Raw genomic sequence first — 12,836 nt, forward strand, 5'->3', positions numbered from 1 at the left:
CTTCTTGTCTTGAGCCCCTTGCCTTCTACTCATGTCCCAAGCCCAGAGCCCAAAGCCTAGACCCTCCTCACCCTCCCTGCCCACACCTTCTCCATCCAGCATATCGGTCAGCTGCGTGGCCTCTGTCCCCTCAGCACCTTCCAATAGCCTGGCCCTGAGTCACCCTCTCCACCTCCTGTCCACCCCTCTCTCCATCTCCCAGTCCGAGGAACAGCCCCCTTCAGGGACTCCCCTGCAGCCCCCATGACCAGCTCCTCCTGCTTCACCCTCCTTGCTTCCCTCCACACAGTCGTGTGGCCAGGCTCAGCAAAAAGCTAAGTCTAGGAACCAAAAGGTGTCAGCTCCAGGGGTGGGGAATGAAGCTGTAAAGGCAGATGCTCACCTGCCCCCACATCTGCAACACACAAGAGTGACACACAGGAGTGACAGGTGTAACACACAGGGATGATACAGGCGCAAGTGGCAGGTGATACAAGCTTATTCATCAGACAGCCAGGCACCAGGAAGCTGGGGGCAGGGGTGAGGATGGGCTGTGAACTGGAGCCCAGGGGGCTTCTCCAAATCCGCTGTTCAGTCTTGGGCCCTCCTTTGCCTCCTGGGTCCCTCCACAGATGCCTCTCTCCTTTGGACATTCAACTCCCATCTTCCCAACTCCTCTCTCTTGTGCCCCTTCCTCAGAGTCCCCTTCTCTTGCCTTCCCATCAGCCCCAGGCCCATCCCCAGCCCTCTGGGCCTCAGTTTCCCCCACTGCATAATGGGAATAACAAAAGTATCTACTGCCCTAGGGTGCTGTGGGAATTCCATAAACTTCTTGCGTGATGTCTGGTGTGCAGGGCTGACAGTGGCTTGTACCATGGAGGGACCAGATGTGATCAGGCCCCAGGCCTTCACCTGCCCTCATGTCAGTAACACACCCCACGGCCGCCACATCACCAAGCCCTGCCACAGACTGTTTCCTTCTCACTCAAGGATGCCTCACGTTTTCTTTCTCCATCCGAAGTCACTAACCCATCTGTTCTTAAAAGCTGAGCTCAGCCTGTGCGCAGTGGCTCACGCCTGTAATTCCAGCCCTTTGGGAGGCCGACGCGGGTGGATCACTTGAGGTCAGGAGTTCAAGACAGCCTGACCAACATGGTGAAACCCCATCTCTACTAAAAATACAAAAATTAGCTGGGTGTGTTGGCGGGTGCCTGTAATCCCAACTACTCAGGAGGCTGAGGCAGGAGAATCACTCAAACCCAGGAGGTGGAGGTTGCAGTGAGCCGAGATTGCGCCATTGCACTCCAGCCTGGGCGACAGAGCAAGACTCTCTCAAAAAATAAATTAAATTAAATTAATTAAATTAAAATAAAGCTGAGCTCAAATCTGAGCCTGGGCAGAAGTAATCTTCCCTCCTTGCCCTGCCAGAATTCTCTGTGCTGGTGCTGCTGTCACAGTATTCACTTAGAGAGCGTGCCTGGAGAGCTCACTGTGGGTTGGGCTCTATTCAAAGCACTGCACTAGTAGTGACTCATTTAATCCTCACAGAAACTCTTGTGAGGTCTATACTGTAATCCTTTCACAGATGTGATTTGGAGGCACAGAGAAGTCAAGCAATTGTCCAAGGCCACACAGAACGGGACAAAGCCAGGACTTGAATCCCCAGTTTGGCCCCAGGTCTTTGCTCTTCACTACTTGTTCAATACGCTGCTTGTCCACTAGCAGAGGGGTGTGGGAATCGTAATGACAAAGCAGCCTATTGAGCACCCACTCCAGGCGCCATGCTGAGCACTGCGCGTGGTTAACGTGCCGGACCTCCCCACACCGAGTCGTTGGCCGCATGCGGGTTTGCATCTGAGTCCAGCGCTTGCATCCAAGCCTCAGCACTGGCCCACTGGCAGGAGCACGCTTTTGGCCCTCACTCCCCGGAGGGACTCATGCCCTCACCCTATCCAGCACGAGTTTGGCTCCGGGGACTGTTGGATTGACTTTCCTGGGGATGTAGTTGCAGTCTGTAGCATCTTTCAGCCGCATCATTTAACCCAGTGTCTGCCATAACAAAAAATCACAGACCGGTGGTCTGAACAGCAGACAGTTCGTTTCTCACAGCTCTGAAGGCCAGAAGTCCAAGGCTGGCTGGTGGGTTTCCTTCTGAGGCTCTCTCTTAGGTCTGTCGGTCCCTCCTCCTCCTGTGTCCTCAAGTGGTCATTCCTCTGCATGTCTGTGTCCTCATTTCTTCTTCTTAGGACACCAGTCATACAGGATTAGGGCCTACTCCTCTGACCTCATTTTACCTTAGTCACCTCTTTAAAGGCCTTGTCTCCAAATACAGCTGCATTCCAAGGTACTAGGGGTTAGGACATCAACATGTGATTGTCAGCAGGATACAATTCAGCCCATGACACCCAGGGTTTCAAACTCAAATGCCAACGGACCCGACAGGAACGCATGTGAATGAACTGGGCTGGGAAAGACTTGGCCTCCTCATTCATTTGTTCTCACTTTTGAGGGAGACACAGGTAAAAATATCTCACTTTCCTCTTTACTGTGTGAAATACAAGGACACGAACATTTGTTCGTGGCCATATTCTAGCTTCCTAGAACAAGTGCCTGGCTCCAAGTAAGTGCTTAATAAATCTGCTGAGCAAGAGAATGCACAGAGCGGCCTTGGACATTGGGGTGTGGCGGGGATCATGGTGAGTCTTGGCCAGGGGGTCAGCAGGCACTTGGCTCCAGCCAACTGTTGTCCAATCTCCTGGAATCCAGACTCATATAAATCTGTTTTTCAATGCTAGCAACTAATTCACAAAAACTAAAACCATCCTGCAGACCTGTTTGCAGCCACTGCAACTGCCTAGGGCGCCCACCCTAGGCCAGCAGAGCAGGGCCTCCCCCAGCTCAGCCTGGGGGAGCTGGGCTCTTACCCGGGAGACAGGAAGCCTGGGGGCTGAGACTGGTGCACCCAGCCACTCAGGGCCCTACCACCCATGGTTGCCTCTGCAGGAAGGTGATGCTCTGGGTGCCATGGAGAAGCTGTGCCGGCAGCTGACATACCACCTCAGCCCCCACTCCCAGTGGAGGCGGCACCGGGGGCTGGTGAAAAGGAAGCCACAGGCCTGGTGAGTTACAGTCCCCCGGGCAGGTCTATGCTAGGCTGAGTATGTGATACAGGGCGCCCCTCCCAGGGATGTAGGGAAGGGAAGGGCGGGAGTCATGGGGGGTGGTCATAGAAGCTGCGTGAAGGAGGTAAGATGGAAGGAGGATTCCAGAGTGGGGAAACAGCTAGAGGGGGACCCTGGTCTGGTGGGTGGGAGCTGGGGGGTATGGGCCCACTGAGATGGCATGGGTGGAAGATGTGAGAAATTTCTAATTCCTGGTGTGATAAAGTGGGCACTCCCAGACAAGCACAGTGTTTGGCTCGTGCCTGTAATCCCAGCACTTTGGGAGGCTGAGGCAGGTGGATCACTTGAGGTCAGGAGTTCGAGACCAGCCTGACCAACATGGCGGAACTCTGTAAAAATACAAAAATTAGCCAGGCGTGGTGGCGCACACCTGTAATCCTAGTTTCTTAGGAGGCTGAGGCAGGAGAATCACTTGAACCAGGGAGGTGGAGGTTGCAGTGAGCAGAGACGGCACCACTGCACTCCAGCCTGGGCAACAGAGCACTCCCTACTAAACTCCTCAGTTATCTCAGATGTCCCCAAGGGGACCCAGACCCCAGCCCTGTCCCTGGTCCATACAGCAACAAGGAGGTTCAGAGTCATTGGTAGGGGTTGAGGGGCATGTAGGACACAGAATCTGTGGGCTGTGATAACACCGTAGGAAGCAAGTAGAGGGGAGCCTGGAAGGAAGGCTTCCTGGAGAAGGAAGCACACCTGTCTTTTTGCAAATGCTAGCTGAGTGGTGTGCCCTCACAAAGACGCTGGCGAGGCCTTGGTGCTGCTGCTAGCTCATCCCTGCAGGTCCCTGCAGGCTGGGGAAGGAAGGGCTGTCCCCCTCCCTCTTAGAGAAGATCTCTGGTACCTCCTTCTATTCTGGACCCGCCCCCCACCCCCACCCACAACCAGGAGATGGATCCTGGAGAGGCGCATTCCCAGGTGGATGAACAGTGTAAGGCTGTCATGGTGCTGGCTACGGGAGGGGCTCCACCTGGGTAAAGGGGACATATATGGGCATACAGCAAGACAGGGGGCCCTTCGAACCTGGAATGCCATGAGACTGAGCTGGTTCTTTAGCAATGGAAAGCTGGTAGTTTGAGCTCTGCTGGAACCTAAGGGCCTCTCCTGGTTCCCCACACACACGCATGCTCAGTCCATTCTTCATTCGGAAGCCATGTCATGAGGTCTCATTCCCCTCGGGTGGAATCTCATGGCACCTGAATGAAATCCAAGCATGGGCCTCTGATTTGCTCTCCTCACACCCTGGTCTCACCTCTCCTGCTCTCCTGCCCCAGCCACACTGGCCTTCCTGCTGGTTCACAGACACACCAGGCCCTTTCCAGCCTCGGGACCTTTGTGCCCTCTGCTGGAACTTTCACCAAACTTTTTTGATGGCCCATGCTTGCTTTTTCATGTGTCAGTTCACACACTACCTTCTCCTGAGTAGCCAGAGCCCCACGCTACTGTACCGCCCCACACTCACAGGGTTTTGTGTGTGGTCTGTCTGCCCCTAGTAGAGGAAGAACAGGGATTTTGTCCATCCTCTTCACCACTGTGACCCTAGTGTCTAGCATACTGCCTGGCACACAGGTGAGTTTAACAAATGTTTGTTAAAAGAACAAATGGGCCGGGCACGGTGGCTCACGCCTGTAATCCCAGCACTTTGGGAGGCCGAGATGGGCGGATCACCTGAAGTAGGAAGTTCAAGACCAGCCTGGCCAACATAGTGAAACCCTTTCTCTACTAAAAATAAAAAAATTAGCTGGGCATAATGTTGCACGCCTATAATCCCAGCTACTCAGGAGGCTGAGGCAGGAGAATCACTTGAACCTGGGAGGCAGAAGTTGCAGTGAGCCAAGATCACGCCACTGCACTCCAGCCTGGGCAACAGAGTGAGACTCCGTCTCCAAGAAACAAAAAGGAACAAATTAGGGAGGAGATATCACTGTTGTCAATTGACTGGTTAGGATCGCCCAACTGGTAAGTGGTGGGGCTGAATTCAAATCCAGCTTAGGCTGTTCACCACCACACTGCTTCCCTAGTGGAATGGATCTTTATTAATGACATTGACAATAGCACCAAAAGTTAAATCAAGCTGCACAGATGGCTGGCAGCATTCCAAGCATTTAAATGTCGCACCTTGAGAGTTTTACTTTCCAACTCCCTGGGGCTGGACCCCAGTCAGAGTCAAAATGAACAAACTGGACAGCCTCCCAGCTTAGATCTGAAGGACAAATGTACCCTGTGTTGCCAGGAAGTACAAGCCATGACCCTTGAGCTGCTGACAGTAGCATATGCTCTTGGAGCAGGCTGGGAGCCCCCTCCACCTCCCTGCCCTTCCCAGCACACTTAGAAATGCAGAAAATGGGGCCAGGCGCGGTGGCTCACGCCTGTAATCCCAGCACTTTGGGAGGCCGAGGTGGGCTGATCATGAAGTCAGGAGATCGAGACCATCCTGGCTAACACAGTGAAACCCTGTCTCTACTAAAAATACAAAAAATTAGCTGGGCGTGGGGGCACGCGCCTGTAGTCCCAGCTACTCGGGAGGCTGAGGCAAGAGAATCACTTGAACCTGGGAGGCGGAGATTGCAGTGAGCCGAAATGGCACCACTGCACTCCAGCCTGGGTGACAGAGCAAGACTCTGTCTCAAAAAAAAAAAAAAAAAAAGGCAGAAAATGGCCAGGCGTGTTGGCTCACGCCTGTAATCCCAACACTTTGGGAGGCCGAGATGGGTGGATTACCTGAGGTCAGGAGTTCCAGACCAGTCTGGCCAACATGGTGAAACCCCGTCTCTACTAAAAATACAAAAATTAGCCAGGCGTAGTGGCAGACACCTATAATCCCAGCTACTCAGGAAGCTGAGGCAGGAGAATCGCTTGAGCCCGGGAGGCAGAGGGTGCAGTGAACCAAGATTGTGCCATAGCCGGGCGTGGTGGCTCAGGCCTGTAATCCCAGCACTTTGGGAGGCCGAGGCGGGCGGATCACGAGGTCAGGAGATCGAGACCATCCTGGCTAACACAGTGAAACCCCATCTCTACTAAAAATACAAAAAAATTAGCTAGGCCGGGTGGCAGGCACCTGTAGTCTCGGCTACTCGGGAGGCTGCGGCAGGAGAATGTCATGAACCCGGGAGGCGGAGCTTGCAGTGAGCCGAGATCACGCCACTGCACTCCAGCCTGGGTGACAGAGCGAGACTCCGTCTCAAAAAAAAAAAAAAAAGATCGTGCCATTGTACTCCAGCCTGGGAGACAGAGCGAGACTGTCTCCAAAAAAGAAAAAAATGCGGAAAATGAACATCTCACGACTGCACCTGGGCTTTGGAGCCAGCAAACAGACGGCGGGGGTGGGGTAGGTGTGCAGGGAAGGGCACACTCACCATGAGCTTCAACTGCCCGGGCTCTGTCCCAAGAGCAAGCAGGAGAAGCAAGGAGCAAGGCACTCAGCCTCCAGGAGTCAGCAGCTGCTACCAGGCTGAGAGCCCCTGAGCCCTGCCCTGCCTGCTATCTTACAGGCTTCCCCTAGGGAATCCTTCTCTGGTGGGGAAGATGGTCTTGAAAGAGGGGACTCAGAGATCCTTTGTGCCATTCAGGGGGGCTGAGCTGCCACCCAAGGGCAGTAGAAGTGGGAAGCTGAGTCCAAGTGATTAATACACCAGCAAATGTTTATTCATCACTTACCTACTATACAAGGCACTATTTTGCACTTATGAACTTCTTTCATATAACAGCCCAATGGTACTCTTAACTCAATTTTTCTGGTAAATAACGGCAGCCACATACCTCAGGCTATGGCCAGCCAGGCCCTGACAGCTGAGACGTGCGCAGTGTCAGGGGACTGAGGTCCCTGGTTGCGCCCACCTCTGCACTTGTGGTGTCCAACCTCCAAGTGTTTCGTAAAAGCGGTCCCTAGTGTCGGAGAGCCGAGCAGAGGCTGGCACTGCAGCTTCTGGGGGAAAGGCCTGCCCCATGTGCCTGAGCCTTGCTTGTCCCTTTTCCCTTCAGCCTCAAGGCTGTCCTGGCCGGGAGCCCCCCAGACAACACAGTGGACCTGTCGGGCATCCCACTGACCTCCCGAGACCTGGAGCGGGTGACCAGCTACCTACAGCGCTGTGGGGAGCAGGTAGACAGCGTGGAGCTGGGCTTCACAGGCCTCACGGATGACATGGTCCTGCAGCTGCTGCCGGCACTCAGCACCCTGCCCCGCCTCACCACACTGGCACTCAATGGCAACCGGCTGACCCGGGCCGTGCTGCGCGACCTCACTGACATCCTTAAGGATCCCAGGAAGTTCCCCAATGTCACGTGGATTGACCTGGGCAACAACGTGGACATCTTCTCCTTGCCCCAGCCCTTCCTGCTCAGCCTGCGCAAGCGCTCCCCAAAGCAGGGCCACCTACCCACCATCCTGGAGCTGGGTGAGGGCCCGGGCAGTGGGGAGGAGGTCCGGGAAGGGACAGTAGGCCAGGACCCTGTGGCACCTGCCGAAGACCATCATGAGGGCAAGGAGACTGTAGCTGCAGCTCAGACGTGACATGGAAGTGAAGGGCCTCACTTCCTTATGGGGTAGAATGGGCAAAGCAGGCAGGGGAGGGCGCTTCTCCTATCAGGTGGGTTAAGGATATTGCCAAAAGTAGGCCTGGGCCACCCACCTACAGAAAGGCAAACCATAGCATCTGGGGAAGGGGATTTGTGTTAAAACTTCCCGCTGGTTCTCTCCATCTGCCCCCTATCCCATTATCTGCCATTTGGCTCGTCATCCCAGGACCCAGAGAACCCTCTCAGCTCAGCCCATGGCCTTCCCCAAAGATTTGTGGAAATGGGCACATGGCTGGAGGTACTGGAAGCCTGAGCCATTGTGAACACCAAGAGCTTTCCCCCAGAAAAAGAATACAGTAGGGCCCCTACATGCATTGCATTACATTTTTCATTTAGGGAAACAAGCTCCAACCAGATGAATGTGTCCCCACTCAAGGGAGGTGGGAATCTTAGCAAAACTCCTGCAACTCAAGAACCTGGGGGAAGGGGTTGGTTGCCAGAGGCCCCAGTTCCATCTATGCTAGGGGTAGACTGAACGTGGTCTACCTCCTTATGGAGATCCAGCCCTATTTCTGAGGCCCACCTTGTGATTCTAGGCATCTACCCATAGGAGCAGCTATCACTATGCCCTTTGACATTTACAGCAGCCTACGATGCCATGTGGCAGTGCTCAGGACATGGTGCCCATACAGGCATAAAGTCCCATTCAGAAATCCCGTATCCACCTTCCCTACCCACTGCTGGCTGAAAAACTACCAGACTTCTGTGTGGGCTCTGATGTCCTTAGCATGAAGGCCAAGTGACAGAACTGGCTTCCTTCTTGTCACTTGCCAGTATGACTTCACTGACCTAGACAGGCCGTTAAGAACTCTTTCCCCATAACTCTTAATCCACCAACACATTCCAGAAAACCGACTGCAGAAGGTGGCCTTTAAAACCTTAAAAACCTAGGACCACGAAGGAGTCCAATCCCTTGGCAGATCCAACAAGATGGCTGGGGAGAGGGAGAAACTAGGGGCTCCCAAAGGAGCCTAACTTAGCAAAGGTTCTCATCTTACACCCTCCCCTTACCCAAATGCTCTCCTAGTGAAAGGGCCCTACCAGTTAAGGAATCTCTTCTAAATAACAGGCAACCCCTAGATCCAAGTAGTTCAGTCCAGGGAGACGGGGAGCCAATCACTCTTGAACCTTGTGGGCAAACAGTATGGGGGAGGACCCTCTGACAGGCCTTGGTAGGCAAGATTCCAACACAGGAAGACAGCAAGATGGGGCCTAGAGTATGGGGTCCTGCATGCTGTTAAGGTTGTGGTTAGGAATGGTGCAATGCTGCAGGAGCTGGGACAAAGCTACACCAAGGAACAGAGCACAGAGCAGCAGGGGCCGATTGAGGAGGCCTTAAATGCTTTGAATTTTTGCCTTCAGTCTAAAGCTGTAGAATAGGGGGTTAAGAGTTTAGGCTGACCACAGGGAAGTTTACAAGCTAGAGCGAATATCTGGAACTGCTAGTATCTGACAATAGTAGGCGAAGTTTACTTTTTCTTCAAATACACATTTTCAAGAATTGACACCCAAGACCATCCTTTATTGTAGTATTAGTTCATGGTAACTGCATGAAAAAACATTTCAGGAGGAATTTACAATTTCCAGCTTAAAGAACTTGCCCACCAACATAACCAATTTATGAAAGTCAATTCATTAAAAGGTACAGAACCTCCTGTTGGGCAGGATGGCAAGGGACAAAGCTACAACTTGGCCTGTGCCTTTGGAAGCTGAGGCAGGAGGACCATCTGAGCCCAGGGGCTTGAGACCAGCCTGGGCAACATAGTGAATCCGTCTCAACAACAAAAAATTTTAGCCAGGTGTGCTGTGAGCTGTAGTCCCAGCTACAAGGCGGGAGGATTGCTTAGGCCTGGGTGATTGAGGCTGCAATGAGCTGTGATTGTGCCACCACACTCCAGCCTGGGGAACACAGCAAGACTGTCTCAAAAAAAAAAAAAAAACAAAAAACAAAAAAAAACCCCAAAAAAACTCAAGAATGTAATGAATGATACCCAATGTGCCTTTTCTAGAAAAAGTTGCCAAATATATCTCTTGGATCTGCTGAGCATGTCCTCTGATACACAAGGCAAGCATGTTTCTACACCCAATGTTGACGCTGATTAGTTTTCAGAATCCAAACTGATGGCAGCTACTTGTCCTTGGGACTGACATCCTATGGGAATATAACCTGCAAAGAAACTACATTTCAATCTCACTTTCTGCACCAACTGACAGTCAATCACAGGGTAAGAGATATCTTCAGAAAACTGTAGGTTCACCACTACACAATCTGCCGGTAATTCCAGCTATTTTGGGTGATTTCATCATTTGATATCTTTTTTTTCAAGCGAGTTTTAACAAGATCAGCTGTTTATTCATTCCACTATGGGGTTGGATCACTGGCCAGCTCAAGGCTTACCTTCTCTTGGGCTGAGATGCTGCTGCCAGCTCTAAAACGGCACTCTGTTCTCAAAACCTGGGGGAATGGAGAAAAGCATACATCTTAGAGACTGCAGATGCAGAGCAGGAGAGGCATTTCTGATGACAGCGTCAATCAATGACTTTACAAATTTAAGTCCATCCTGACAAAAGCCCCTTAAGACCTTATTAGAGGTAATTTTTCTAAGTTTTGGTAAATTATTGAGGACTACAAATCTTAATTAGCTTCTCAGGGGGTTGTAATTTTTTTTTTTTGGAGATGGAGTCTCGCTGTTGCCCAGGCAGGAGTACAGTGGCACGATCTCAACTCACTACAACCTCCGCCTTCCGGGTTCAAGCGATTCTCCTGGCTCAGCCCCCCAAGTAGCTGAGATTACAAGTACACGCCACCACACCCAGCTAATTTTTATATTTTTGGTAGAGATGGGGTTTCACCATGTTGGCCAGCCAGGCCGGTCTTGAACTCCTGACCTCAGGTGATCCACCCACCTCAGCCTCCCAAAGTGCTGGGATTACAGGCCACCGTGCCCAGCCTCAGGGGAGTTGTAATCTCCATTTCAGTCACATCAATTTAAACTTCATACTTTTCCTCTTCACATCTGAGGAAAACTACATCTCAGCAGACAGGTAATTTGCCCAAGACTAAACAGCCAAGAGGTAAATAGAGTAGCCCCTCTTTCTAGCTAATCCACCCTGGCTCCACTGCCACCGGAAACTAAAATCAGTATCTCTGGGATAGGCTACACTGTTACAAGGTATTAGGTTAACTAAATCCAATTGCCAATATTCGACCTGACAGCTAGGCGTGGTAAGCCACTAGCCTCCCCATAGAGCAGGGCTTACCTCATGGCAGGCTCCTGGCTCCAATACTCAGCTGCCAAACATGCTGCGGATTCTTCACGAATTTGCAACCTAGGTGAATATAGCAATTAGGTCACCGTTCAGACAATTTTACTCCTGGGAACCAGCAAGTGGTGAAGACTTGACTGCAATCAGACAGGAGTAGTCTTCGTCAGTTATCGCTTCTGACGGCACTTCCTATTAGTGATTTCATCACAGCAGTCCAGCACCTCACAACTCTCCAGTACTGCTCCAACTGCAGATCTAGACCCTACCTGAAACTGAAGCTAACCCTGCTACTAGAGACATTTCTTAACGAAGGAGTTTGTTTCTGCGTATCAGTTTGCTTTAAATGCAGTTCTAGGTTAGGACTGGGGCTGAAGCAGCCATCTCCAGTTTCTATTTAAGTTCCACCCTATGCAATGACTTGATACGTTACCCTAAAGTGTATAAAACACCTAAACGTAGAAAACTATCAAAACGCCAATTTCCGTGCATTCAAGATGACAAAACTACGTTCCATGTTAAACCCTACCCCAGAGAGCCTCTTACCTCGTGGCTACCCCATCTTCAGCACTCTGCAGTGGGTACGCAATCTGAAAGAAGTAAGGACAGGAATTCAGGGCAGGGCTCTGGCAGTTACGGTCAACTAAGTTGTAGAGGTTTCAGCGACTACGGTCAGATAGACGTCAGACGTCGTCAGTTATCGCTTCTGACGGCACTTCCTATTACAAGTATCATCAGGACAGTCGAATAAGTCTTCAGTAATACTGTTACAATCTTACCGACGTACATCGCCCTCGGGGTACCCCAAACTGCAAGTAGACCCCAACTTACCCAGTTCTCTCGGGTTTGCAAACTCCCCACGGCGGGCCGGGGAACCGGGTCCCGGCCTTCGCAGACTCCAGGCTCTGGCAGATTTGGCCCTACCACAAAAGAGTGATCCATGAGCCTCAGCCACGGCAGCCGGATTCGGCCCCGCGCTGCCCTGCCAGTCTATCCCACACAGGGCCGCAGCGCCCGCCGCGAAAGCCACGCGGGCCCAGGAGCCGGGGAGCCACGCCATCTCAACAGCTGCCCTCCGCCCTCTAGCCAGGCTTCCCGGGAACATCTCCCCAGAGACCACAGAAGCTCGAGCTCTTTATTTGCTCTTGCCCCCAGCTACTACTCCCAGATTCCTAGAGCCTACCTCCATAACAACGGGAATGAAAAGGTCACGCCTTCTGAGCTCCAGGCTCTTAAGGAGTCGGAATATCCCATTCCTCACAAAAGGAGGGGGACGCTGGCAAAGACTCATGGGAACTTTCCGCCAAGTAACGATGTAGACCGGCGCGCTACCCGGGACTCCACCTCCTGTTGAGTCTATGGTCTCTTCCACAGCCCCGGGAATTCTGGGTCACAACACGCGCGGCGAGTTCTAGGGCGCCTGCGCGAGGGCCGGAACGCGCGTTTGGGGCCCACCTCCGCCACTCCTTAGCTGGGTGGTCTTGGGCCAATTACTCATTCTCTGTGAGCTTCCGATTGGTCATCTAGAAAACCGAGACTCCAGCGCCCGAGATGACACACGTGAAACCCTGTAGAGCCGTGGCACACGGCAACCATTCATCCTAGTAGCTCCTCCTGAATCTGTTGAGCGTCGCCAAATACTCTCCCCACAACTATTTCACCACATCCACGGGGCTTCTCAAACCCCTGCGCACTGGCCATCCTCATTACTCCTTTAGCACGACCTTTAGGGAACGAGCTGACGTCTTATCTGGATCCATGTCCATCCTCTGCTCGCCTCTGGGGTAAAGCTCTGGGGTAAACCTCCTTCCTCTCCTCATTCCTTGGGGCCTCCTCCAC

General features: G+C 52.4%; 2 protein-coding genes and 3 non-coding genes across 7 annotated transcripts in view; 1 reads left to right on the forward strand and 4 right to left on the reverse strand.

Moving 5' to 3' along the window:
* The window catches only part of LRRC75A (leucine rich repeat containing 75A), a 50,024-nt gene extending 41,197 nt beyond the window's left edge, over positions 1-8,827 (forward strand). The window contains exons 3-4 of the mRNA XM_032139293.2: positions 2,983-3,098; positions 7,140-8,827. Of these exons, the coding sequence (XP_031995184.1) occupies positions 2,983-3,098; positions 7,140-7,668 (645 nt within the window). The 3' untranslated portion in view covers positions 7,669-8,827. The remainder of the gene's footprint in view (positions 1-2,982; positions 3,099-7,139) is intronic.
* Positions 8,828-9,651: 824 nt separating this feature from the next.
* On the reverse strand, positions 9,652-12,271 carry LOC116459025 (putative uncharacterized protein LRRC75A-AS1, mitochondrial). 3 transcript variants are annotated; one of them, XM_032139295.2, is made up of 5 exons: positions 11,829-12,255; positions 11,544-11,587; positions 10,995-11,063; positions 10,132-10,188; positions 9,652-9,900 (listed from the first exon to the last, which is right to left on the reverse strand). In XM_032139295.2, the coding sequence occupies exons 1-4, from the start codon at positions 11,937-11,939 to the stop codon at positions 10,182-10,184; spliced, it is 231 nt and encodes a 76-aa protein (XP_031995186.1). In that variant the 5' UTR covers positions 11,940-12,255; the 3' UTR covers positions 9,652-9,900; positions 10,132-10,181. The 3 variants fall into 3 exon arrangements, with proteins under 3 accessions (XP_031995186.1, XP_058287329.1, XP_058287328.1); XM_058431346.1 differs by lacking the exons at positions 9,652-9,900; positions 10,995-11,063; positions 11,544-11,587 and having other exon boundaries at positions 10,058-10,188; positions 11,829-12,271; XM_058431345.1 differs by lacking the exons at positions 9,652-9,900; positions 10,132-10,188; positions 10,995-11,063 and having other exon boundaries at positions 11,577-11,716; positions 11,829-12,265.
* LOC116459519 (small nucleolar RNA SNORD65) lies at positions 9,970-10,042 on the reverse strand. The gene has a single exon (XR_004245573.1). It is a non-coding gene; the product is annotated as a small nucleolar RNA SNORD65 (small nucleolar RNA).
* Positions 11,142-11,212, reverse strand: LOC116459510 (small nucleolar RNA SNORD49). Its single transcript, XR_004245564.1, has one exon. It is a non-coding gene; the product is annotated as a small nucleolar RNA SNORD49 (small nucleolar RNA).
* Positions 11,668-11,739, reverse strand: LOC116459511 (small nucleolar RNA SNORD49). Its single transcript, XR_004245565.1, has one exon. It is a non-coding gene; the product is annotated as a small nucleolar RNA SNORD49 (small nucleolar RNA).
* Positions 12,272-12,836: the final 565 nt, after the last annotated feature.

This window comes from Hylobates moloch, unplaced genomic scaffold (genome assembly GCF_009828535.3).
Source record: "Hylobates moloch isolate HMO894 unplaced genomic scaffold, HMol_V3 SCAFFOLD_19, whole genome shotgun sequence".
NCBI lineage: Eukaryota > Metazoa > Chordata > Mammalia > Primates > Hylobatidae > Hylobates > Hylobates moloch.

Excerpts from the sequence above, each read along its gene's own strand:
- LOC116459025 (XM_058431346.1), bottom strand. The coding sequence starts at position 12,102 with ATGTTCCCGGGAAGCCTGGCTAGAGGGCGGAGGGCAGCTGTTGAGATG. Across the intron at positions 10,189-11,828 it reads TGCAAACCCGAGAGAACTGG|GTTTTGAGAACAGAGTGCCG; the intron begins GTAAGTTGGGGT and ends CCATTCCCCCAG.